The sequence below is a fragment of the Heterobasidion irregulare genome, assembly GCF_000320585.1.
Source record: "Heterobasidion irregulare TC 32-1 unplaced genomic scaffold scaffold_03, whole genome shotgun sequence".
NCBI classification, from domain to species: Eukaryota; Fungi; Basidiomycota; class Agaricomycetes; order Russulales; family Bondarzewiaceae; genus Heterobasidion; species Heterobasidion irregulare.
In genome coordinates, this window is record NW_009258199.1 from 1339401 (window position 1) to 1363808 (window position 24408).

At 56.6% G+C, this 24408-nt stretch overlaps 12 protein-coding genes across 12 annotated transcripts; 4 read left to right on the top strand and 8 right to left on the bottom strand.

The window, feature by feature from the left end:
* Positions 1 to 8: 8 nt before the first annotated feature.
* On the bottom strand, positions 9 to 2027 carry HETIRDRAFT_415814 (uncharacterized protein; the record flags this gene model as incomplete). Its single annotated transcript, XM_009545516.1, has 6 exons — positions 9 to 207; positions 314 to 859; positions 911 to 1071; positions 1120 to 1470; positions 1528 to 1849; positions 1927 to 2027. The coding sequence occupies 6 exons, from the start codon at positions 2025 to 2027 to the stop codon at positions 9 to 11; spliced, it is 1680 nt and encodes a 559-aa protein (XP_009543811.1).
* Positions 2028 to 2254: 227 nt separating this feature from the next.
* Positions 2255 to 3128, top strand: HETIRDRAFT_439019 (uncharacterized protein). The gene is made up of 2 exons (XM_009545517.1): positions 2255 to 2801; positions 2858 to 3128. The coding sequence occupies exons 1-2, from the start codon at positions 2797 to 2799 to the stop codon at positions 3102 to 3104; spliced, it is 252 nt and encodes an 83-aa protein (XP_009543812.1). The 5' UTR covers positions 2255 to 2796; the 3' UTR covers positions 3105 to 3128.
* Positions 3129 to 4805: 1677 nt separating this feature from the next.
* HETIRDRAFT_28234 (uncharacterized protein) lies at positions 4806 to 5262 on the bottom strand (the record flags this gene model as incomplete). Its single annotated transcript, XM_009544862.1, has 3 exons — positions 4806 to 4989; positions 5050 to 5122; positions 5172 to 5262. Coding segments are annotated over 3 exons (348 nt in total), but the record flags the coding sequence as incomplete, so codon positions are not given.
* Positions 5263 to 5409: 147 nt separating this feature from the next.
* Positions 5410 to 7589, top strand: HETIRDRAFT_472549 (uncharacterized protein). Its single transcript, XM_009545518.1, has 6 exons — positions 5410 to 5908; positions 5965 to 6080; positions 6143 to 6275; positions 6330 to 7045; positions 7104 to 7296; positions 7419 to 7589. Exons 1-6 carry the CDS (start codon positions 5420 to 5422, stop codon positions 7512 to 7514), a joined length of 1743 nt encoding a protein of 580 aa, XP_009543813.1. The 5' UTR covers positions 5410 to 5419; the 3' UTR covers positions 7515 to 7589.
* HETIRDRAFT_439021 (uncharacterized protein) lies at positions 7383 to 9081 on the bottom strand. Its single transcript, XM_009545519.1, has 7 exons — positions 8956 to 9081; positions 8811 to 8884; positions 8711 to 8740; positions 8530 to 8652; positions 8259 to 8477; positions 7754 to 8205; positions 7383 to 7699 (listed from the first exon to the last, which is right to left on the bottom strand). Exons 1-7 carry the CDS (start codon positions 8984 to 8986, stop codon positions 7654 to 7656), a joined length of 975 nt encoding a protein of 324 aa, XP_009543814.1. The 5' UTR covers positions 8987 to 9081; the 3' UTR covers positions 7383 to 7653.
* Positions 9082 to 9201: 120 nt separating this feature from the next.
* Positions 9202 to 11386, bottom strand: HETIRDRAFT_150945 (uncharacterized protein; the record flags this gene model as incomplete). The annotated part of the gene is made up of 11 exons (XM_009545520.1): positions 9202 to 9423; positions 9480 to 9542; positions 9633 to 9865; positions 9926 to 10037; positions 10103 to 10278; positions 10346 to 10547; positions 10685 to 10745; positions 10851 to 10913; positions 11036 to 11058; positions 11197 to 11263; positions 11326 to 11386. 11 exons carry the CDS (start codon positions 11384 to 11386, stop codon positions 9414 to 9416), a joined length of 1071 nt encoding a protein of 356 aa, XP_009543815.1. The 3' UTR covers positions 9202 to 9413.
* Positions 11387 to 11645: 259 nt separating this feature from the next.
* HETIRDRAFT_472556 (uncharacterized protein) lies at positions 11646 to 13846 on the top strand (the record flags this gene model as incomplete). Its single annotated transcript, XM_009545521.1, has 4 exons — positions 11646 to 11808; positions 11842 to 11896; positions 11978 to 12195; positions 12302 to 13846. 4 exons carry the CDS (start codon positions 11646 to 11648, stop codon positions 12772 to 12774), a joined length of 909 nt encoding a protein of 302 aa, XP_009543816.1. The 3' UTR covers positions 12775 to 13846.
* A 60-nt stretch (positions 13847 to 13906) lies between these two features.
* Positions 13907 to 14814, bottom strand: HETIRDRAFT_472558 (uncharacterized protein; the record flags this gene model as incomplete). The annotated part of the gene is made up of 1 exon (XM_009545522.1): positions 13907 to 14814. The coding sequence occupies exon 1, from the start codon at positions 14672 to 14674 to the stop codon at positions 13907 to 13909; it is 768 nt and encodes a 255-aa protein (XP_009543817.1). The 5' UTR covers positions 14675 to 14814.
* A 1049-nt stretch (positions 14815 to 15863) lies between these two features.
* Positions 15864 to 17432, bottom strand: HETIRDRAFT_449677 (uncharacterized protein; the record flags this gene model as incomplete). The annotated part of the gene is made up of 2 exons (XM_009545523.1): positions 15864 to 16222; positions 16283 to 17432. 2 exons carry the CDS (start codon positions 17430 to 17432, stop codon positions 15864 to 15866), a joined length of 1509 nt encoding a protein of 502 aa, XP_009543818.1.
* Positions 17433 to 18754: 1322 nt separating this feature from the next.
* On the top strand, positions 18755 to 19475 carry HETIRDRAFT_102733 (uncharacterized protein; the record flags this gene model as incomplete). The annotated part of the gene is made up of 3 exons (XM_009545524.1): positions 18755 to 18859; positions 18925 to 18993; positions 19047 to 19475. The coding sequence occupies 3 exons, from the start codon at positions 18755 to 18757 to the stop codon at positions 19473 to 19475; spliced, it is 603 nt and encodes a 200-aa protein (XP_009543819.1).
* A 467-nt stretch (positions 19476 to 19942) lies between these two features.
* HETIRDRAFT_449679 (uncharacterized protein) lies at positions 19943 to 21159 on the bottom strand (the record flags this gene model as incomplete). Its single annotated transcript, XM_009545525.1, has 5 exons — positions 19943 to 20323; positions 20383 to 20445; positions 20577 to 20682; positions 20767 to 21076; positions 21138 to 21159. The coding sequence occupies 5 exons, from the start codon at positions 21157 to 21159 to the stop codon at positions 19943 to 19945; spliced, it is 882 nt and encodes a 293-aa protein (XP_009543820.1).
* A 1274-nt stretch (positions 21160 to 22433) lies between these two features.
* On the bottom strand, positions 22434 to 23173 carry HETIRDRAFT_408324 (uncharacterized protein). The gene is made up of 2 exons (XM_009545526.1): positions 22746 to 23173; positions 22434 to 22642 (listed from the first exon to the last, which is right to left on the bottom strand). Exons 1-2 carry the CDS (start codon positions 22973 to 22975, stop codon positions 22627 to 22629), a joined length of 246 nt encoding a protein of 81 aa, XP_009543821.1. The 5' UTR covers positions 22976 to 23173; the 3' UTR covers positions 22434 to 22626.
* Positions 23174 to 24408: the final 1235 nt, after the last annotated feature.

Below are 24408 nucleotides of genomic sequence, written 5' to 3' on the forward strand. Positions count from 1 at the left end.
TGGATGAACTATCCATCCATGACCACAATGAGTCGTGGCAAGTCGTAAGATACGAGATGCAATAAATATCGTCTTTCAGAACGCGAAGAAAGGGTGGCCGATGGGAAACGTCCATGGGGACAATTACGATCAAACGGATGGCTGATGATAATCCATGCGTGGGGGAATACAGTCAAAGAGAGGTAGTAGTGGGATATAGGATGTGATCTAGGCGGGTTCATGTGAGTTCAGCAAAATCAAGATGAAGGGCATTATGGCACGATCAGCAGGTTTGCAACCAAGTCGTCAATAGCCCGCCCCCCCCTGCACATACCCTGCCCTTCCATTAGCAGCTCGTAACGCCTGCTTCCGAAGAGCCCATCTCCGAATGTAATAAGTAAGGGCAGCAATGGCCAAAACAGCAAGGATGATGCCAATCGCCAGCCCAGCCTTAGCGCCTCCTGAAAGACCATTGCTCGATGTTGCGGTGGAGGACGAAGGGGAGGGCGATGATGGGTTACCGCCATATGGCCAGTAATCGCCTCCGTCAGGAGGTAGGATGCAGGTGAGTCCATTGCCATCAGGGATGTCCTGGAAGTTATTCTGGATTGTGGACGACGTCACATTCACTGGATCAATGACGAATGGCGCAGGTATTGGTGTCACATCGGTTGTGCTGCAGTTTGGGCCGCGAGATCCTATGAAAGATGTGTTTCCGACCAGGGTGTTGTTCTCGACGGTAAAATTGGTAGCCGATGTAATCGCCATTCCGTAACCGAATGCACCAGTTAGGATATTGTCTCGAACGATTCCCGAGGAGCTACGATTGGCCCCGAATTCGTCACCGAACCAAGTATGGGGACCTATTGCAATACCAATCCTGTACAACACCATCAGCAGAGCGACAGCGATGAACGTAGGGGTTACAAACTTAATGATAACATCGTCAATGTTTTCGCCTTTTGATTGTTCGTCGGAATCAGAATCTGTAGCCAACCCGCCTATGATTGTATTGTTCTGCACGACGACGCCAGAATAGTCTCCACCAAACGGCAGCACATCGACCATGTTTATGCCTCCAAGGAGTGTGTTCTGTGAAATTGTCAGCGTGACAAAAAAAAATACTCCGGCATGACTCACGTTCAGTATCCATATGGTATTGTTCTCGACCAATGTTCCGGGAGATCCAAAAAGAACAATCCCTCCATCGGTAGGGTTCTTGATCATGTTATTACGAACAATAGCAGAGCGGCAGCTGACGCTAATGCCGTCTGCCCATTCTTGAAATACATCAGAACCACAAGGACCGATGTCATTATTTTGAACAATAACATTGTTGCAATTGAGGCTGCCCTCGGCAATGTGAAGGCATGACCAGCTTCTGGGGTCGAAAGAGTGGACGTATTCGATCAGTTGGCCAGAATTGGCGCCACCCATCTCGATGTTGGCCCCCCCATTCGTGGGCGAAGCGCCGCCACGAGTGCCGTTTATCTGATGATATATGTCAGGACAAAGGCGTTCAGTCTCACTGAAGTCTGTAAATGTCACCTGGATGTTTCGCAATTTAACACCATTACAATTTGGACAGGTCCCATCTACGGCAGTGGTATGCCCCGAGCCATTGAACACCGGTCCGTTGACAACAAGGATCGCTCTTTCTTCTCCTGATGGATATCCGACCGTGCTGATTTCTTGATTAGGTGCAGCGAAATAGATGGGTGATTGGATGAGGTATTGAGTATTTTGACACAACGATAAAACAAAGCCATCGCCAGACGAATTGAGCGCAATGTTCATTCGGTCAGTGAGGGTGTTGGCTGGATCAGGGGATACACAGTCTGCGCCATCCCGACGCAAGAGATTGGAAGAGCTGCGGAGTGTGGGGATTCAAGGAATCGAACGTAGTTGGTACAATGAAAAAGTACAGGAAAAGAATGCGCGACTCACCTATGATACAATGGTCCTCTCTCTCGCAGGCGTTTATTGTGGTCCGTCGCCGCAAGCGTCAAGTCATGCGCATATGATAGAGCAACAACGTTCGCAAGCATGACCAGAGTAATACCCAAGGCAAGGCGATGAATGAATGTCGGCAGCATAGTGATCAAACTGCTGCAAGAGAGAGCGTTAAGCCTGCAGGCCGGCCTAGCAGATCGAAGGGGTTGGCCGGGTGCGGCGTGTGCATCGGGTTGACAAGATATGACGGACTTGCCAGGGCGGAGCTACCAACTTGCCCTTACTAGGTCCGCCTTATTATTGCTTTCCATCCTCCTTCCATCCTCTTTCGCCCCTCCATTCTTTTCTGTGGCTCAACAACAAAGCCGTCTTCGATGGTCAACACTGCCGCGTTCCAGCACATCTTGACTTTTCTGCTGTGAGATAGTACAGGCATGAGTCTCGATCAATGCAGGTAAAAATAACTCACATCTCCCTGTCAGCTTGTCACCGGGCTGACTGGCCCGCCGCAAACTCCAACAACACTCTATCCGCGAGAAATGCAGAATTCACCTCCAGCATATCCTTGACCAATCTCAACACTGTCTCCACTTGCTCTTAGGGTTCCTCAGGCGACATTTTCGCTACATTCCATGCTATGTTCATGAGGACATGATCGGTGCGGCGCTTGTCCACTGCCCGCGGCCCCCTGCCAATTCAGAGAAAGCGCTGCGACTCGGCATTCCATGTGTATCTGCAGACATCCTGAGACGGACGGCGGTTGTGCGCTCAGTTCGACGGGCGTTGGCGACCTATTTGCGCTCTGGTTCACCACTCACTTGCCACGCGTGCAGCAGAGGCTCCGCGGAAAACGAGGTCTTATAGATGAGGTGATTTATCTCCTTACGTGACATAACATGGTTTATTGTATGCATTTTGCTCATAGCTGCGAAGAACATTTCTCTAGGAAGTTTGAAAGACGGTCATATATTGCATCTCTCCCCAATATATGCTTTCCAAACTTGACATGTACTCATGAAGCATCATTAGCTTGTGTTGCTCCAGGAGGGGATGCCTTTCTGCTCGGAGCTTTGTCACGGCAGACTCGAAGCGTAGAAGCGCTAAAGATTCACTTTTGTCCTAGGACGAAACTGAAAGGGATTCCCTTTTCTCTCAACTTGGCCCGGAGCTAAGTCAGCTTGTAGAGTCATTATATGTAGTGCGTCAATGTCTCATTTTCAAGCTCGGTCGACTACGGCAATATGATTAGTTCGACATAATGCGTATTCTTCGTGTTGATTTCCTCCACATGCATCGAGGCCCAGATCACGGCAAAGTTTTTCTGTATCTGCCTCTAGGCCTGGAAATCGCATGGGCTTCCCCTCACCAAACCAACTTCCTTGCGTTCGGCAGTGATTCCATATGCTCGGCATGAACCGTGATAATGCAGGCACCGCGATTGCATACCCAGAATCACCTATCATCATTCAATACGAGGTATGTGTTTAATTGCCGGCGCCTCGCTAACAGTATTCAGGGTCGTTATCGCCGCCGAGGGGCTCCGCTCACTCCACAGACTCTAAGTTCAGGCCCAATGCATCCGTGGAAACCTGGCCAACTGATTGGGATACTGCGAAAGAATCTGGATCTAGAAGAATACATCTCGTCCTCTCTGGCATGTCCTCCTGACCTATATCGTAATCTTTCCAGTAGCCTAATATTGCAAGTTAGTTCTCCCATCTGCATTCTTGTCAGGAACAAATAAAGGTGGTTTCTTTGCTTTTGGTTGATCTTCTGAAATCCGACCCGCCTTCACGGTTCTACCACACTTCTCAACTTTGAGATCTCGAGTTGAAACTTGCGTGAGGTTCTCTGCAATGTGCCTTTATGGAGTTTCCCTTTCTCATGGCTCGCAGACGGCCGTATGACTAGACCGGAGCCTTGCGATACCAGATCATTAGGAGTATTGGTGAAACCGGAAACAACGGGAAGTGATAAGGGAGCATGGTCTTCATGAACCTTGAATCTGTTGTCGACTATGTCATGGCAATCATCTCATGGGCCAACCATGGTTTGACCGTTAGTACGAGGCAAATGCTGGACGACGATATACTTGTTGCAGAGGTAGAGGTCACGGCCTAAATCACCATAGTCTCCATGGCTAACCTTACAAAGAAGACACTCATTCTGTGTATGAAATATCGCCAAGGTTTTGTATTTGTTCAATCCTATTGTTATCTTGGTCTCGATAGGTATCCGTCATCTCGCCTACTTTCTGATTTGTGCTCCGCTTCATGCCGAGCTGTCCGAAACCCGTAACCTCTAGGTGGTGAACGTGAGCGTGAAGCAGACCGACGAGGTGATCGTGAATGAGAATGACTACGATCACGCCGGGAAAAACGGTCTTCTTTCGAAAAACGACCGGGTGACGCACTCAAATCCCGCCTTGGAGAGAGGCTTCGTCGACGATGGTCGTCATCCCTTTGATCTCTCCCACGATTATCCAGCGAAGCTAGCAAAGCTTCTACTCCTTTCAGACCGTCCGACTTTCCTGCTTGCTTCCGCGCCTTCTTCTCCTTCTTGCGTTCCTTCCTCGCTCGACGCTCTTCAGGAGTTTCATCCTTGTGTTTGGACTTGGACTTCTTTCTCTTCTTTTTCCTCGACGTGTGTTCCTCCTTCCACTTCTGAAGTAGATAGTCTCGCATAGGGTCATCAGGGTCAATATCCGGTTCGGATGAAGCAGACGACTCGCTTCCTGCATCGACTATAGCATAGACGTATCGGCATGGCCTACGCGCGCGAAGGAGTATGTTAGACGCACCATTCATTAAGCCCGGCTTTGCATTAAGGGCTTGCTCCTCAGCTTCGATCCATTCCCCATCTTCGCCCTTAGTTTTTGGCTGCTTGTAATTCTTGACATGATCGACCCTTAGCGTCCTATCCAGCACTGTGGCACCATTCAGGTTATCGACGGCTAAGACAGTCGATCGTTGGTCTTCATACATCAAGAAACCAAAGCCCTTGGTCTTCCCGGTCTCTTTATCACGAGGCAAGTTGACGTCCATCACTTCTCCGTATCTAAGTCGAGACACGCGGTGTTATGCAAAGAGAACAAAAGACATGGGCTCAGCGACTTACTGAGAAAAGATGGTGATTACATCGCCTTCTGTGAGATCGAAATGAAGACCTCCAACGAAGATGTACGCAGAGTCTGATGATGCATGAGCGGATGCTTGTGCATGGGAGAATGACGAACGTACCCTTATACTCATCGTGCCATGACGCGCCGCTTGTTCCTAGCTCCAATTCAATTTGATTGATTTTGTTGATCTCACGCACAACGCTATGGGGTCGGAGGTCAAGAGCTTGTTGTGCAAGGGGCCATTAAGGACGTACTTCATGATGGGGGTAAACTTGTGGTGGCGGCCCAGAGAGGGTAGGATGGTGAATTCACACGCCACCCCACATAGCAGGCCAACTTTTTTTCCTGCTCACTTCCACCTGTACAATGGCCTCGTTTTCCCTCCCTCCCATCAATAGCAATCCAGATGGCAGCTGGGGCCCGTCATCCTCGAATTTGCCTAAAAATTATAAATTCAAAGATATTCCTTATGCCCCATATTCAAAATCCGACAAACTAGGCCGTTTTGCGGACTGGAACGACTTCTCGGGAGACAATCGCCAGGCCAATGCTGGAATTTCGGCTCCAAATGCTCGGCAAGGGGGACGTGGTCGTCGTGACGGTGCTCAGGCGTTTGGAAGTGGAGCACAGAGTGCGTTTGCTTTCCAGGTCGAAGACGAATCCAGCTTCTCTCTAGTCGACAACAAGACTAGCGCGCCTCGCAGGGGCGGGGGTTTCGCAAGAGGCAGAGGTGCCGCTCGCGGGGGTGCCTGGAATGCTCGTGCACCTCAGAGGCCCTCCCGTGGCGGATTCAATGCAGGACGTGGTGGTGGCGGCCAGAGAGGTGGAAGAAGGAACTGGAGGGATTGGGACAAGGTATGCATCACACTGCTTGTCATTCTCGACGATTTTATTGAGCTGTCCATATGTAGAACAATCGTACTCGCGAGTCATCGGTTGCCATTGATCCGAGCTGGCACATGTTAGAGGAGATCGAATTCCACCGTCTCTCGAAGCTGAGGCTTGAAGTCGATGAGCCGGAAGATATGTTAGTTGACCCCTTTGTACGTTCATCATTGACACATCTCCTGAGCTGGGTTGCACTTTCAGCGAGTCGTACGGACGTCTATTCCCCTACAACAAGGCCTACGATCGCATTTCGACCAAAACGGAGCGTCCTCTTCAGCCTGTGGACCGTATCAAATACAACACCACTACTTCAGATGACCCCGTCATCCAGCAAGTAAGATCTGCCGCAATGTCTCCTCGCCTGATGAACTAATTACACTTGTGCCAGCTTGCTGCGAAGGGCACCGCTACTGTCTACGCAACGGATGCAATCATCAGCGTTCTCATGTGCGCACCTCGATCGGTCAATCCATGGGACATCGTCATCCTCAGAGAAGGGGACAAGATCTTCTTTGACAAGCGTGACGGCGGATCCTTCGATACCGTGACCGTCAACGAGAACGCCGCTGATCCTCCTCAAGATCCTACCGCGCCCAATCCAAACAACCCCAACGAGAAAGTTGCGGAGGTTGCGTCCATCAATACCGCGACTTCGTTGTCGCTCGAAGCGACGTATATCAATCAAAACTTTGGCTTCCAGTCCGTGTCAGAAGCGCCGCCGCCTCCTCCGATCGACTTTGAGAAGCCGAATCCCTTTTATGGGCCTGATGAGACTGAGCCACTCGCGTCTTGCGGTTACCGTTACCGTGTTTATGATCTCGGTATCACGGAGGATGAAGACATCAAGATATGCATCCGTACCGAAGTCGATGCGTATATGCCAGGCAGTGGTAATCCACTCGAGGGCCGTAGTCTCACCACTATCCGCGCACTCAATGAATTCGACCCTCGTGCTGTTGGAGCAGGGGGTGCGCCTGATTGGCGCCTGAAGCTCGATTCGCAGCGTGGTGCTGTCGTCGCGACTGAAATGAAGAACAACAGCTGCAAGCTGGCCAAGTGGACGGTGCAGAGTATCCTTGCTGGTGCTGAACACATGAAGATTGGGTACGCTGTCTTCTATCTCATCTCCATGTCCCATCTTTATTGGATGTGATCAATGCAGATACGTCTCTCGGGCGAATCCACGCGACAACACCCGGCACGTCATTCTGAGCACTGCTTCGATGCGTCCGACGGACTTTGCTGCCCAGCTCAACGTGTCTCTCGCCAACGGATGGGGCATCGTGCGGACTGTCACCGATCTTTGCATGAAAATGCCAGAGGGTAAATATGTACTGGTCAAGGACCCAAACAAGGTACGTCGCACATTCCGACGATTGTTTGTACGCCGGGGTGGACATGGTGGCTCTAGGAGTCTGCTTTCCCACCCAACGCTTCTTGGTGATGGTGATATACTAACTTTTTGCAATTTTAACAGCCTGTCATCCGATTGTATACCGTCCCAATGTCGGCCTTCACTGCCGAAGAAGAGGAGGAGGAAGTAGGCTCTGATGGCGAAGAGCCTGAGGCTTAGTGCATGTGACCCTCTAGCCTTCCTGTCGTTTGAAGTGTAGCTGAGAACGAAAACGAAAAGCTTCGTGATGTGAACACTATGGACTGTGATGGGGCTTCTGCATAGTCATCAAGAACATTGCCACGGGCACCGTTCCTTATCATTGAGAACTCAATAAGGTCTCGACGGCCCCCTCGGTGTTCGTACTGTGAAAGATACGATCAAGGATGTTTTTGACAAAGTTGGAACAAGATAAATACCTTCGCTGCAAGACACCCACTACAACCTCTCTTTGGACATCGGGAAACATGCTGGTCAATTGCGTAATCTCGGCCTCGGTAGGAACCCTGAGACCAGCGGACGGACGCTGCGCCCTTCCCGTCAATTCATTGACCCATTCTCTCATAACGGAAGTGCCTGGTGCCCCTGCGGTTCCTTCGACCGTCGACCCTGAGGGTCGGGCAGTAGTGACAACTTCTTCGGCATCGGACGACGCTTGTGTGGCGATTCGATCGTCAGGAAACGCACGGTTCGTCCGGCGAGGGGCGGGCATCGAGCCGACGAGGGGGAGCAAGAAACGTGACGACACTCTCACGAACCAAGGCGGCAGCCGATATGTCTTCAAACTGGCCATATCGGAGCGATAGAGCGCTCCTGTGAGTAAGCCGATAGCGGCTACGGCGGTGGAGGACAATGGCTGGCTGATCGCGAGCTGCAGCGTTTCAGGTCAGCGCGGTCAGATGGAGAAGTGGAGTTGACGGGCACCTGAAACGCTAGAATGTACACGAAGACTTTGTTGGTCACCGTCACCCCAAACACACGAAATCTGTACTCAGACGGCACCAATCTTGAGTATTGGTATAGGAGATTGAAGGCAAATGCCGTAGGCCCAGAGGGGATGCGGTTGAACCTGAGTCGGTTGAAGGCAAGGAGAAACACAAATTCCAGTATCGTTGACACCAAGGTCGAAATTACGGCATAAGACTGCAAGGGGTCAAATCCAAAGGTACCGCTGAGTCTCAGGCGACGAACTCACTGCAAATTTGATGGTACCAAATTGTCGCTCGATGGTCACGCCGACATTATAGAGGATGAGCTCCCATATGAAGAGCTCACTGGAGTTAGAATAGGCCAGGTGATGCGCGAAGAGACGCCAGTACTGAGTAGAAAGGTTTGGAAGGCACCCATATGGCGGAATGGTGGGAAAGACGCCTCACCTGGTGATGTCGAGACAAATGTGGGACAAGCTAAAACCAAACCGGAGGTTCCGAAGCGTCAGGGGAGGAATCGTAGAAGATAGTGCGGGGACATACACACCTGCAGGTGAAAATAGTGCTTCACGTCAAACACTGCCGCGACGATGGACGTTGCAGCACACGCCATCATGAAACCTGTAAACACAGAACAAATGTGAAGCCGTCGTGAAACTTCGGACACTGGGGATGATGACGCGTCCACTGACCCTTGGTGGCAGGAGCATGCTGGAAAGACATTGCTCTACCTCAATTTGTTTGCCACAGACGTGTGCAGAACACGGTCGACGTGTCTTTTGAACTCAAGCAGTGAGTATTCGTAGGTGGCTGGGTGCATTGGCACTCGAGAGCCTGTGGTAGAAGTTCGCGTGCACCTGCACTGAGGAATGCCGCGTGGCAATGAGTCATCCTTCACGGAGTTTAAATATCTCAGGCAGATAACGCCCACATCCAGTCCGCATCCCTCAATGAAACGAAGGATAATCCTCGATCGCAGACGCTCATAGGCGGTCAATAGATCCTATCGAGCTCTGAGATCGAACATTAAAATTGCGCGTGACAGGCCCAAGCATATACAATGACGCCTCTGAGTTACTAGCCCTCGACCAATTAACTCTTTAAAGCCGCGTGGAGGTCGATCAATGCATCGCCAGAGCATCATGAGAGATCATGAGACCCTGCATGGAGCCACATATCAGCGAGAAATCTGGCGCGGAAAAGATGTTTCACAAACACGTGGCGCGCGCGGAGCACCGCTCTTTGCAAGATCATCAGTTGGGCATATATCATGTCTAGCCTGTGGAGGATCAAGTCGTCGATTAAGGAACTAATGAACGGACTAACAATGCACATTGCTGTGCAGGAATATCATTTCGAGGGAAATTACCTTGGCGTCGCCACCGCGTGCTTTCTTGCGATCTTCACAACACTCCCTACGATTGGCTCAACTTCCATAGGCCGGCCAGCTTCTAGGTCCACCAACATAGATGGTTTGAAGCGGCTCGGTGAAGTCCTTCGTTCATCGCTATACTGTTCCAAGCAGTCTGCGATCACCTGGTCTACTTTGTTCTCGGGGAGTTTGGACGCAGTGACGCCGGTGCTCCGGGCGACCGAAACGACCTATATGTGGATATCAGTGTCGTCTCGAGGAACCAAAGGGCTACCAAACAAAAACGGGACCTCTTCCATGATTCCCTTGACGGTCGGAAGCGTGACAGGGAGGAGCTGGCTACACAAGAGATCGGCTACAGGGCTCCGTGAAACAGTACACAGAGTTGAAAAGGTTGCATTCCTAGGTAACAGGACGTCTCGGGGGTAAGTTGAACCACGCCATAGACTCGCCTGAGAAGAGCTCACCAGAGAATCTTCTGCCAGCGGGCAGCGTTGATATCATCTGTCACCTCGCTACCTGCTCCCCCAGCGACGAGGAGCTCGTGGAATAGCCGCAGCGATTGGACACCCTCGTCTTCCGCCGTCTGCCCGTCTTCTGACGAGGCGACAAGGCCGGGATGAAGCCCAGAAGTCAACTTGTCCTAGAATCAAATTTGGTGATAAGCCGCACGGAAAACCGGCTGCGCCGCGACTGGTTTTTTCACGAACGGGACCGGACTGCACGACTGAGCGCCCCCCGCCGACCGTGGTGGCGTCGATCCACGCGCAGGACGAGATGATCGCCGCGTCTGGCCTGGCCGCCTGCAAATCCGCGTGTATCCCGATCCCATTCTGGATGAGCACAAAGCAGTCTGTCGAGTGCAACAACGGCGCGATGAGCTTCGGCGTGGGGTTGACATCCGGCAGGGCCCTTGAACGGAAAAAAAAAGAAATTAGGCAAAGCCATTGACAAATCGACAAAATATGAGAGAAAAAAACTGCGTGTTGCGGTCGCGCTCGCAGACGGCGACAAGGGATCAGTCAGCGCGTTTGAAATGGACGACTCACTTGAACGCGCAGATTACAAAGTCGTATCGTCTGTCGGCCGCTTCTTCCGGAGTGGGGACGGCTGAATGCAGTCGACGTCAGCGCAGAGGGCGGCACAATTCCAATCCGTAGCTCGGACGGCGAGCTACAGGGGAAATACGTGGTAGTCAGCGGCCAAGGGACCCACCTCTGTGAGGCTTCCAAGCAGCGACGCGACCGAGGCCGTCAGACACGACATCCACGCCGTTCTCTGTGGGAATATTTGGATTCAGTCAAGGCGCGCAGATTTAATAGATGTCTCATTTGACAGATGTGACAGACGATGCTGAAAGCGGACAACAAGGACGCGCATGGACAGAGTCGGGCACGTACCGATGAGGGTCCCGAGGTTGGAGCTTCATGTGCGCCGGAGTTCCAAGTCGGGGCGGCGGGAGAAGTCCCAGGACAGGAACCAGATGATGCACGGATGGAGCAGGGACGCCGGTGAGGCTCCATTCCACGAACGCTCTTCGATGTAGCTGGATGTCACGTACCGACAAACTGCGGTCACTTGCGCGCGGCCTGATTTTTCGAGCGCGAGCGCGTAATATGTCCCAATCGCTGGAAATTTCCTTAAACGCTGCGGTCCAATTCGGCGAGCATGTGGATTTTTTTGACTGTACCTCCGAGGCCGACTACGCAAATTTGAAGCATGTCAACTGGCTGCGGCAGGCCGTTGCACATCGGTGGACGCTGGACACATGCTTATCGAGATAGTGTGCACGTGATACCGGCGGGTGACCGTGGCGCGACTCCAACGGGAGCATCTGCATGACTTGGCACTGGAATCTACTTCCGTGTCTTAGACTGTCTCAGATCGGAACATCCTGGTTTTGAATTAGATTGTATACATCGGTGGACAACAAGGATCGGTATCGGCAGCGTTCAAGCTCAAGCACAAGACTCGCTCTGTCGCCGCAACCGAACTTACCACACAACTCAAATGGCCGTTTCTTCTGCGGTCTTCCCGAGCCTGGACGCTCACAAGTCCGACGTTTCCGTAATCTCACGACATGCGACGGCCATGGAGGTATGCGAGCTGGTGTACGGAAACGCGGGACTCACGCCCTGGGACACCATCGAGCGATTCTACGAGTCCAGCGCCGGTACGCACGTCCCCTTTCCCTGCTAGCGCGCAGTTTCCATGGCTCACCCCCTGGCCTCGGTGGACCTGGCACGGCGCGTGCGACTCCAGTGTGAGCTCCATACATACATATGAGCATCGCCTCGCCGCGACTATTGTTCAATATTGACCCCCTTGTCCTGACTCCAAAGTTACGAAAACCCGTTTATCACCGCCACCTCACGTGGCACGATCGGGGACATTCATTCGCTCTCCCGCCAGCTTTCCAAAGTCGACGTCCCGAGGCCGCTCGCGCTCGTCCGCAGCCTCCTTGGTGCACGGAGTCAAGGCAGGGACGGCGCGGAAGCGTTGTTTCAGGTGGTGCGCATGTGGACGGAAATAGGTGAGGTGTGTGAGAGCGAGAGCTTTGGTGAGTCACTTGTCGCTCGCTGTCGACCTATCCTGGCCGCGCTTGTTGCTTCCTCGCTGTCCGGCCGCGGTGCATGGGGTGTACTTAGTCCTTGATCACCCCGCAGACGGACATCGACGGTGCATCGTAGAGCACACCCTCAATATACTGATCTTGCCCGGGCTCCACTCGGATTCTCCGCCAACGCACACGCGCCTGAGTTCTCTCACGTCCGAGGCACCGCCGTCGAGCCCCAGCCAGCCGTTGCATATGTCCATATCGAGCGGTGTGCACGGGCCGCTGGCCCCATCGCAGCCGACGCAAGGGATGGGGCTAGCCGTGCCGAGTCCGCTGCACTTGCAGCTGCACGTGCTCACGCGGCTGTCGTTCAACGAGCAGGGACTGATCACGCACCACCGAGACTTCTGGGACGTGCGGGACGTGGTGGGGTTGTTTCCGGGGGGGATGCTGTCGCAGTGGATTGGGACGCGGGTGGCGGCCAAGGGCCTCTCGATTGCGGCGCGGCTCGGAGGGTGGTTGTTTGGAGGTGCCGCATCGAGAAAGGAAGGCCGGACCCCGGGGGAAGAGGCGAGTCGATAGCACGGGCGCGAGGTGGGCGAGCTCTTGGTAAGAAAAGGAACGCCTCGGAGATGGACCCCTTACGCGGAAGTGTTTCGAGTACTTAGGAGGGAAGCCTGATACACCGCCTCGCCCAGTGTGGCTCCGCGACCAGAACGGTCTCTCTTGGTTTGGCTTTTCAGTCGCCCGTCGCCCAACATTGACGCAGTGGCAGGACCCTCGACCCAGGTGCACGCGATGGTGTGGATATATGTATGCGCAGCGCAGTATGTATGGCATCGCCCCTTCCTTGCGTTATCACGACATAGTCGACGAGCCACGCATTAGCACCGATCGAGATCAGTTCGCCTGGCCGCTTCGCATCGCTGGGGCTGGCGCGGCTGTACGGCACCCTACTTTGCTGCCATTCGTGCCCTCTCATTTGCGCGCACGCATCGATGATCGAGAACAGGGTCCGCGCGAGGGTTTGCGCGTTCGTGTAGACACAGAAGCCGATGGACGCCATGTCTAACTCTGTTGAGGAAAGGAAGGGAGGGAAGGTTGATGGACTGAATGGCAGGACGTACATACACGGATGCACACGGCAGACCTACGTAGGTCTGTGCGAGCCCGTCCCAGTCGCACCAGGGGGACGGTGCGCACGCACGCATCGACGAAGTCGAATCCCTGTCCCTCGGGCGCTTCGTCGCGAGCGATGGCTGTGGCCAGGCAACGCTCACGTCCCATGGGAAGCCCCGCCGCCCGACAAGGCAACTCCGGCCTCTTGTTGGTTCTCCACGAACCCCCGAGCGCACCCCCCGAGCGCCCACACCGCTCTCCAATCACGCTTCCTGCTCTACCGACACGGTCCCAGGATCCCATTGCTGCTGCTCCTGCCAGACTTCACTTGCGTCCCCGCGTTATTAGCTGCTTGCACGCCATATGGCATCGGGGCCCGGGTGCCTGAGCTTTCCAGACTTAGACCCACAGTTGTGATAGAGCTTCCGCGCGCAACGCGTCGACGTCACCCACGCGCGCACACTTATCGGCGAATACGTACTGCACCAGGCCCCAATCTTAGCGCCCGCGCCCGCGCGCGTCCCTGCGTCGCCCCAGGCGCACTAAGCGGTCTCGCAGCGCGCATACAGCTGGGCACCGCTCGCCTGCGCTTCTTCTATCCCTCCCCGGGCGCGCGACTGCGACGGCGGCTCCTGCGGAGCACATAGCGAGCCCAAGCCCAAGCCCAGCCCTGCCGCCGTGTTTGTCTTTGTCTCTGCGCGACCCACGCGGACCTGCGAGCGCCCGTGCGACGTATGCGAAAAAGACGTCCGATCGTGTGAAGGGGGAGGAAGGGCCTCTCCGACCGAAGAGAGCTCGTGTCGGACCCACCCTGGGATGCAGGTGCACCGCTCGCGGTCGGAAGCCCCGCAGCTCCGCGCAGATCCCCCGCCCGACCCCAGCCCGCCGCGCTCGTCGCAGCAGCAGCAGCAGCAGCAATACAACGCGCCCACTTATCGCCGCACCACGGCCACCCGATCGAGGCCCCCGCCCACTCACCTGCACCCCGATGCGGTGCGCGGGCGTCCGTCAGCCTCGCATGCCAAGCACGAGCGCGAGCACTGGCGCTGACGCTAGCACTGGCACTGACGCACTGGCACTGGCATTGGCGCCCGCCGCCGGCAGACACACGCGCGCGCGCAGCGATCTGGCAGAGCCCCGCGCTCGAAAGGGGCCGCGCGCGCAGAGACAGACGATCCACGCCAGCGCGATCCAGGACGGACGGTCGGACAGCTTCGGACAGGCGGGACAGGCTCGGGACAGGCGGGACGCGGACAGCTCGATCAAATCGCGCGCGGCGGGGGCTGGCGGGGATGGTGGGGGGTGACAAGTGACGCCGCCGGATGCGGCGGACGGCCGCGATGATCATGGCCGTGGCAGGCATAATTGCCCGCGCGGCCTTATTTCCCCCGGACGAGCCGTGCCGCTTGGGAAAAGGCTCCGCATGCGGCGTAAAAGTAGCGTAGCAGTAGCACCGCGACGCGACGCGATCTGGCTGCAATCATCATCATCATCATCATCATCATCATAGAGTGCTGCTGTACTGTACGCGGCGCTCGCGGCCTCAGTCGACGACGCGCGGCGCATCGTGTCATGGCGCAACGGGGTCTTATTCGCGTGCGGTACCCCCGGCGCCTACGAAGACTGCGCCGAAGGAGCCCCTGTCGCCTCTCGCCTCTCGCCCTTGGCCCTTCGCCCCCTTTTGTCGAATCGAATCGAATCGACGAGTCCGAGTCCGAGCCCGAGTCAGGTCGGGCCACGCCGGGCCTAGCTCGGGGATCTGGAGGCAGGGATCAGCGATCCCGAGTCAGTCGCTGCTGTACGCTGCTAGTCGGGTCATGCGGCCATTACGCACGTCCCGGCGGTCGTGTCCGCCCGGCGCGAAGATCTCGCGGACGCGCGCGCGCGGGCGCTCTGCAAGGCGTGCACTTCGCCGGACGGATGCAAATGCGGGCAAATGAAGCGGCCGTTTGGCCAGCTATTCGCCGGGGGGCTGCAGCATCGACGGCGCACAAACTCGGATCTTAGGCGTCGGACGGTATGTGTGCGTGTGCGTGTGCGTGTGCATTCGATGCGTCGGCGAGGAATTCAATCACTGGCGTTTGTAATTCTACATTACATGAGCTAAGTAACAACGACAGGTGAGGGACCACGGGCGTGGTGGGGCGTATAGACGAGGGCGTCCAAAAGAGCAAAAGGAAAACAAGCAGCGGGAACGTCGAAGGTGGCAAGAAATAAAATAAACCAAAGTCGAATCACACGATGGGCGAGCACAGACATGGGAATGCAGAGGGGGAGAGAGAGACGGGAGAGAGAGAGAAAGTGATACAAATGCCATGGGAGTTACACGATGAGGAACCGAAACGCCGCTTCGAGCCTAGGCGGAACGGCGTTCCAAAAGCCATGCGAGGGGGGAGAGAAAATAAAGGAGGCGGAGGGGTGAGATAGACATTTTGGGACTAATAAATAAATAAAAAGACGAGCGGCAGGGGATATCAATAAAACGACCATCCAGCTTATACGCAAGAAAAAACGCGTCGAGAATGCACAAAAAAAAAGCAGGCGGCGGGGCTTCAGGCCTTGACGGCCTTCCCGTCCGCGAAGGGGACGCTCTGCCATCCTGTGATGTCAGACATCGACTGCGAGCCCAACGGGTCGACGGGGAGCGACGATCGCCGTTGCACGTCCCCCCCATCCACGGAAGCTGGTGAACCATAGTCAGGGGAGGTAGCGGACTTGCGCGGGGAATTCCGGCCAGACTGGAAAGAAGCAATGTCCGATAGCGGAGCGTTCGGGAGACGGATACCGCCGTCCCGAGGCCCGAGTGGAGGAGACTGCGAGGTGCGCCGTTCCAAGGGCAAGGAGAAGCTGGTGGTCGCTGGCGAGTTGTAAGAGGATGGGGGGGCTGAGCCAGACGAGGAGTAGACGGAGACTGTGCGTAAGGATGAGGTATGAGCGCTCGTTCTCGTCACAAGTATGACATAAAACTTACCAGAGTCGTCCCAATCGCTGCTGGAGTGCACAGAGGACGTCGAAGACACCGAAGCTCTCCGCGACATCACCATGTCACCGTCGGGCTCCTTCTTGACCAAGGACGCGGCCTTGGCAGCGGGGGAACCCGCAACACCCTTGGCCTGCTTCCGCGACTTGTTGCCCGTGCGCAGCTCGTCGAAGCGAAGCGGACGCGGCCGCAAGTGCGTGCGCTCGTAGAGACCGCACTTGTTGCAGACGATTTTGCCCGGGTTGAGGGTCGAGCGGCGCCAGCTAGGAGGCTCCGTCTGCGAGCAGTTGAAGCACCGACGGCGGAGGTACTGGGTCTCTTTCGAGGCAGCGTCGTCTGTGTGTTGGACGGGAAGACCGGTGTGAGGGGAGAGGTAGGAGATGGGGTGCATGGAGCCCGAGGAAGGGGGGCGGTAGAGGCAAGTTTGGGACGGGACGATGACGGGAGCGGTCTCCTCCATTTTGATATGGTGGTCCATTCTGTCGAACTCGTGGTAGGAGGAAGCGGGGGACGAGGAGAGGGAGTTGGAGAGGTCTATGCGGTTGGAGAGGTCGGGACCGAGGGAGATGAGCTGGGGAGAGTGGGACATGATGGGTAGAGGCTCGCCGTAGAGGGTATCGGTGCGGGACGCGAAGGGGCCGAGCATGGGCTCGCTGTCGTGGGTAATAAAGTGGGGGGAGGGGTATTGGACCGAGTCCTCACGGTCCTGCCTGACGTAGGGATAGGTGGCGCGGCGGATGGAGGACTGGTCGTGGTGGTGGTGGAACGCGTCGACGCGTTGGGAGGAGTGCCAGTCTGCGGGGAGGAGGGACTGCTGCTGCTGCTGGGGGAGGAAGGAGTCCTGCTGGAGAGCGTGTTCGGAGGCGAGGTCGTGATCATAGAGTTCCTGGAGGAGGGACCCGCGGGAGGCATTAAAGGGGATGGACTGGTTGTGGACGGTCTGCCAGATGGAGACGTTCTCGGGAGCGACGGTGTGGTCGTCGGAGACGGAGTCGAATATGTTGTGGACGGGCTCCATCTCGAGCTTGAAGTGGTGGTGCTCTGGGGCAGCGAAGGCGGCGAGGGAGTCTGCACGGGGGGAGGGGGTGCGGGGGGTGGATGCGTCGGAGTAGGGGGTGTACGCGTCGAAGTGGAAGTCCATTGGGGGATGCGGGGGAGGGTTCTGTGCGGGGACGGTGGGGAAGGGATTAAATAGCAATGGGCATGAAGGTGCGTCGACGACGGAGGCGGACGACGGAGCACGGACTGGACGAGGAGGATGCGGAGGGAAGCGAGGCGGAGGGACGTCTGGAATGGGAGGAAGCAGCCATCGTTTTGAAGCAGAACCTCAGGGTCCTTCGCATAAACCTGTGCACCGGTCCCCCCCTTCGGGCCTAGCGTCCCACGCTTGTTGCAATCCCCGCCCACCTGGCTCCACCCGCCCCTCGGCGCCCTGTCGTCCACCACCCGTCACCGTCACGCCCGTCACGTCCCCGTCCCACCAAGCAGTGCCCATCTCAGCTCGCCGGACTTTGCCTTACCAACCCCGACAGGCCCCCTTTCTCATGGGAATCGAACCACGAGGAACAGCCCGCCCCCTCGGCCACCTCAGCTCGCGTCTCACCTTCAATCGGCACCTGCGCGAGACGACGACGACGAGCACACTCCGTCCTCTCCCTGTCCTCCACACCGCGCCACGCCACGCCACGCCACGCCCCCGCTCCTCCTCCCCGTCCTGGTAGCCGTCACACAATCCCTCGACCAACCCCGTCTCCATCTCCATCCCCCCCCCCCCTCGCGACTCCATCCCCGTCACCCTTCGGCGCTCGTTTTCGCTATCCACCTACCCCGCTCGCCACCATTTGCGATCTCCAGAAGCCCCGCCCGTCCGCTAGCCGTCCTATTGTTCTCGCTGCTTCCCTTCACGTGCCCCCCCTTCTAACTCAAATCTCGCCTACTTGCGTCCCTGGTCGCGTAGTCGCTTTTAATTACCTTACGCTCCCCAATTCGTCTTCACAATACCGTAAAATAAAAATATCATAAAATAAAACTCAGCGCCGTATTGCACATCCAGACCCGCACCCCAGCTCCCCAAAGTCTTCCCTCGCGTCCCTTTTGTTCATTCGAATCGAAGCCCATTCCAAGCCATACGTATGCGGCCGAGTGGCGCGCACGCACGCACGCCAGCGCGGCGAATGAGCGACATGACCAGGCACCGGTCTACGCCGCTGCACCCGGCTCGCGATTATCAACCCTCGTCGAAATGGAAGCCCGAGTGCATACATCCATACGCGCCCACCGCCCACCGCCCACTACCGCCCACCGCCCGCACGCGCGGCTTCTAAGCAGCATCGCAGCGTCCTACTAGGCGCCGCCCCGACCAGCCGCCGAGCCAGCCGCGGTCCCCCTTCCCCCTCGGTCCCCCTCCTCCGGTTTAGCCTCCTCCTGCACGCGCAGGCTCGCCTGGAATGCTCCACGTCCACGATGCCGCATGCCCCGCGCTGCGCCCCACGCCCCACGCCCGAGGCCTACACCTTGGGCGCCAACTTTAAATATGCAACGACGCTATACGCCGCGCACCCACCCACCGTCTGTTGAATCACGCCGGAAATAGCTCGGGTGCGTCTGTTGACTCCTGTTCCTGTGAGAACAAGCCACGAAGGAAAGAAGCGAGGAAGACGGCTAGAGCAACGATGGTTCCGGTGGCTACAACAAGCAGTCCGGTGAGTGCTTATCACAGTCCACGACCACAAGCCTCGTACTCCCTGCGGCACAGCAACTTCGATCGCCTTCCATGCATCCGAGCCGTCGTACTCCACCGCACTCGATTCATATATCTCGCATCTGCATCCTCCACGCGTCCCGCGCGAAGCATCGTCGATCCCCAGACTGGGCACGCAGCCGCCCGCCACGCACGAGCTCCAGTATCGCTGATGGGCCTGGGCGTGTGCAGACGCCCTCGGCCGGGAGAACGACGGCGATGCACGAAACCCTGTCTGGTTCGCGGGTTCTCGAGCGCTCGCTAGATACTGGACGTCAGCCAGACGGTGGAACTGGGGCCCCTCCAAGCGGCAGAAACACAAGCGAGACCAGGTTCCATGGGCGTCTGGCGCCCAATCTTAGTGGCCCACTGCCAGCCGACACCCCCATAGCGAGCACAGCGTACACACAGACTCCGGCGCTTGGCGAGCGCCCGGCTAGCTAGATTAACGCCGAGACACTCGAGATCCGACGACGCGATGCCAGACGCCCCCCGAAGCGAGCGCAACTGTCCAGCGGTGCCAGAATCATCTCGGAGCAAAAGCGAGAAGGGATTCGGGAAGCCATGTGAGGAAGGAGGGTGGAGACAGTGGAGATGGACTGAGTTTTGGCCCACAGCAGGCGGTGCACTGCACTCGGGCGCTGCGGACGCTGTCACGATCCTGTGTCTGTCCTTGTCAATAGACATCGCCGTCAGCGGCGTGCGGCAGTAACCGCTCACGTTTGACGGGGTGGCCGGTCGCCTTGGAGGATCCTGCCTGGGGAACGCGCAGCGCTCGTGCACGGGCAGATGCACTCCGATCCGACTTTGAGAGCGCTATCGATTCCTGGAATTTCTGTCCGCGTCGGACGCTTCCAGCCACGTTTGCACCTGTCCAGTGAATTTGCAGTGGTCGCAGTAAGCACTCCCGGTCAGACGACCTGCGCCCATTCTGCGTTCCCGCTGCTAGCTCCACCACAACGCAGGTGCGCGACTGGTAGCCATGGCCCGATCCGTGTCGGACCCCCGTCCGGATTGAGCAAGAGCAGGCAAGAGTGCCTCATCGCGCGCGCCAAGTCGTCGATTGCTCCGACGCGAGTGAGCATGCTAATGGGAGTCTGTGCGGCGATCGACACGTCGCTATCTTCAGCGTGAAAACGGGAGATGCTCCAGAAGACGACGGGTGAAGGCGGGACACGCGGGGGGCGGACACGTCGATATCGCGGGCTGCAGGTACCGCGGCGCGGCGCGGATCCGGAAGACCTATCTGAACGGGCCGCCCCACTGCCGCTTCCAGTCGACCGGTACGCGATCTAGTCAACACGTAGCGCCACACGACGCGCTAAGGGCACTCTGTTCAGCGAGCTAGTACGCCGCGGGCATTGAACAGCTCGTCAGGAGACGGCGACGACGACGACGACGATGACATGAATCGCTGTACAGTCAAGAGCCGGGGATCTCTGCCAAATAGCTCATACGACGGGTACAAATGTGTTATCGCATGACACGACGTGAACAAAGCACAAATATGAGATTGCAGAAAAGAAGAAAAGGAAAAAAGGAAACGGAATTTTCGACGGAGGGGGATCGAGATCGCCATCGGCGCTTTATCTTGGCGACAGGGATCGGGATTTGGTCCTCGCTCGGGTCGGCAGATTCGTTGCCAGAGGGCCTGACGCGACAGCGGGTGGGCGGGGTGCCACAACGTCTCGCACGTGGGGCTGAAAAGAAATCGGCGTGACGCGGCGTGACGTACCTGTCTGTAGACCTGCCTGAAAATCCAGAGCGTGCGGGGCACTCAATCGTGGAGCCTCTCATCGAGAGCCTGGGTAGGCGGCAGTTGTATGAAAGGTGTCGGGAATTGTCTGGCACCGCCGGCACCACCACGACGACGACGAGCACGGGCGCGACAGATCGACAGGCAGCTGAGCGATTCGAGGCAATCGCAGCGACGAACGTGGTAGGAGCAGAACGTCGGGGTGCGAATGTGGTTCGGCAGCGCCACAGCGGACTCCGAAGATTGTCCGCGCGCCGAGCCGGGATCCGCTTGTCGACGGTCGTCCGGGCTTCAAGGGAAATACTCGGGTGTCCGCCAATTTGTCAAGCTGAAATGCAGCGTCGACGAACCGAAAGACCGAAAGCTGCCCATTAGTCCGTATGCAATGTTTACGCCGAGGGCTGCGTGCTTGTATTCTCGAGCGTCGAAAGCGCCCCACCAGTGCCCCACCGGAGACTCATCTCCTGGCGGCCGCCCCCTCCATTACATTCGCGCCGCCGGGATGTCCAATGCGGCACAACGGGTATACCGGGCACAGCGCATGCTTTCGCGTCTGGGGCAACAGGCTCCGAGGACCTCCATGCTATAGAGTAAGTTACAGACTCTGCTGTGACGCGGATCGCGCACCACGTCCCAAGCGCCCTAGGGGGCTGTAAGAGTGCCCTGTGGGGCGCCCGGACCACCAGGAGCCAGGGACCGCCAGCTAGCGGGAGATGCGCTAGACAAGTTCCAGCAAACTCAATCCTTACGTTTCAGGGTGTCCTATCTGCGAGGCCCCCACCTCCCTGCGAGTTGCCGGAAATCGCACACTTTGCCTAACTGCAGCGCACGAGCGCTGAAGCTGCGCTCATACAGTGCAATCTGTGTGGAGATATACTTATCTTCGAATGGGAGCCCCGAGGGTCGCGATGGCTCCGTGATTGGCCACCCCTTCTTCCCACTTACGCTACCATGCCGCGACCGGTTTCTGTTATGACGCGGTCAGTATCGCTATGCAATGAAACGCTCCCTCCGTGGATTTCCACAGATTTCCTCTCAACCCGAAGATCGAGGTGATGACTCTGTTATCTAGTAAGACGCACCAACCTATCGCGCTTTGACTAGTCTCTGACCTCACGATTTTCAATGCCTTTATACATCTGGAGCTTCATGCTGCTTCTCGTCCCTCGCGAAGGCTCAATCGAGTGTTAGTAGCCTCGTTCTGGATGCGAGAACCTGTGGTGAGGCTGCACCTCATATAGCCTTGCATGGCGCATGCAGTCTGAAGCTGTGGGCGCTCTCACGCCAATAGAACGATAAACGTGCCCATATGCCAAAGTCGCAAGGTGAACGAGTCCCGCCATGTGATGCCGACGTCCGTTGCATTTTCATCAAACGGTGAATCACGGCATACGTATGCACACGGCCACCTAAAGCTTCCATTGCGAAACAACAAGTCCGTCTTGCCGCGCTCGAGAGCCTGGCTTCGGGTCCCATCTCTCAAGACTTCTCTCTAAATGAGCCGGACCCGGGCTCGCAACGCCCCTTTGTGATGTAGGCCTGAACACCCAGGAGCACCGCCGGGCCACGATAGAAGGCATGGAAGTCGAGGCTAGAGTCACCTTGGCTTTGCAAGCCTCGGAGCCTGGGATCTCGGACGCGCGCGTGCCCGCAGATGGCGATCTCCATGGCCACACCACACCGACACTGACACACTGACGCACACAAGCGCACATAACCCAGTCTTCCCATCTTTCCGTGGCTAGTGATCTCAGGACGCAGTGCGTTTGATCCGTCGTGCCGATGTCCTCTCGTCCAATGTCGGCGCGGCGGAGTTGCGCCGTCGGCCTTCAGATGGCATCAAGAGCTGTCAAAGGTGCCTACACTGGTTTCAAAGTGCCGCTTCGCGTTCATTTACTCGTTTAATTTTGCGCTCCGTTCCGTCTCGATTGCGACGTACGTTGATGTCCATCGCTGAGTGGGAATGCGACGCCAGCATTCGCTGACAGGGCTCCATCGCCATCATCGGCATGCGTGCGCCGTCCATCCCTTCTCCGCCTTCTTTTTGGTGGCGCTGAAATACGACATCTCCAATTCGGTTACTTAGATCCTGCTTCCACAGAACGAATTCAAGAGACCGCGATCCAGTCCGATCGGTCGATGCATACCAGAACGTGAACGCAGGACTGCCCAGGATTGGTCCTGGCATTACTTATTTGCTTGTATACAATCTGCTTGCAGTGCGAGTCGGATCGAAGCACTGGAGGCAGGGACCAAGTGGAGGGACCAGGAAGGACCTTGAGGGACCTTGAGGGACCGCTTGTTGATTTTCCCTCATTCATCGATCATCCCCTTCGTGCGGGCTTATTGCTTTCACTGCTCAGCGATAATGTGAGAGTGCGTGTATTATAGTGCTGCTCATAAGTGCATCAAAGTTGCCATCACGATCTTCAGCCAATGCGGTCGAACAGCCTCCGAACGTGCCAGCCTAGACTCGAGGACCCGTTCTGGCCACATACATATCAAGGTGGCCTTGTGAATCTTTACTGATGCTCTCCAACGTTGGAGCGATATAAAAACCCCAAATAATCGTGCTATTTTCTGGACGGAAGGCGACAAATTACGCGGGAGAACCGCATTCCCAAAGTACGTGTGTACGTACGCAAGCCGTACGCAATCGCACAAGAGTCCAATCGCATGGTAGAATATGGACCAGTGCCTCTCCTGGAAAGTCCGATACTACCGTGGAGGTACCGCGTTGGTCGCACGTCCAGGGGCTTTGCACACGGCAGGAAGAGGACAGCGGTATCCGCTGACGGGTAAGCGTTCGACTAAGTTTGGGCGCCGCGCTTTGGGCAGGAGCAGACATCGCGGAGGCCCTCACTTTAAATGACGTCTTCGGGCATCTGGACAGAGAAAGAATGTAGAAGGGACAGGCGAGGGAAAACGGGATGACATCGAGCACTTGACGGGAGCACGAAGGCAGACGCGCACGAAGGGCCGCTGTGAGAGTGTGAGAATGGGACACCTAGATCTTCGTAGGCAGGACGCAGATTCAGTGGACAAGGGACAGATCTGGGCTACAGACAGCTGTCAAACGGCTTGGGAACGTCCTGGGAGCACATACATCCTTACGAGAGACTGCAGCTGGCGACGACGGCAGCCCGTGAGATCGAGCGCGCGACGGTCAGCAGACCGTGGCCAGACGCTGCGTCCAGTTCCAGCCGTCGACCCTTCGCCCGGCAGCGGTTCCTCTCACGTCATTGGCACGCGCTTGACAGTGTCGTGCCGTGTCTGAAGCCGGCGCATATGTCCACGGATGTCCATGCGCGAACGTCGGCGGCAACAACGAGGTAATTCAAACTCGAAAACTCGAATTGCACCTGCGAAGGACGAGTATTTTCAGACATGGCCGAACGGTCGGTGCATTGAAACACTCGCCGCCCCGGACGCAGCCGTGGAGGACACGTAGTCAGAGGTCACCAGAGGTGACCGGGCAAGGGATAGCGGGTTCCTTCGAGGGGACGCTCGCTCACCTGCAGCTTTGGGACTGGTAGAGATGGAGGTATGTCCAAGTATGTGCTGCGCGGCTCGCACCCAAGAGAGCCAAATGCCTTCCGATCGGACAAGGTGGTGACGACC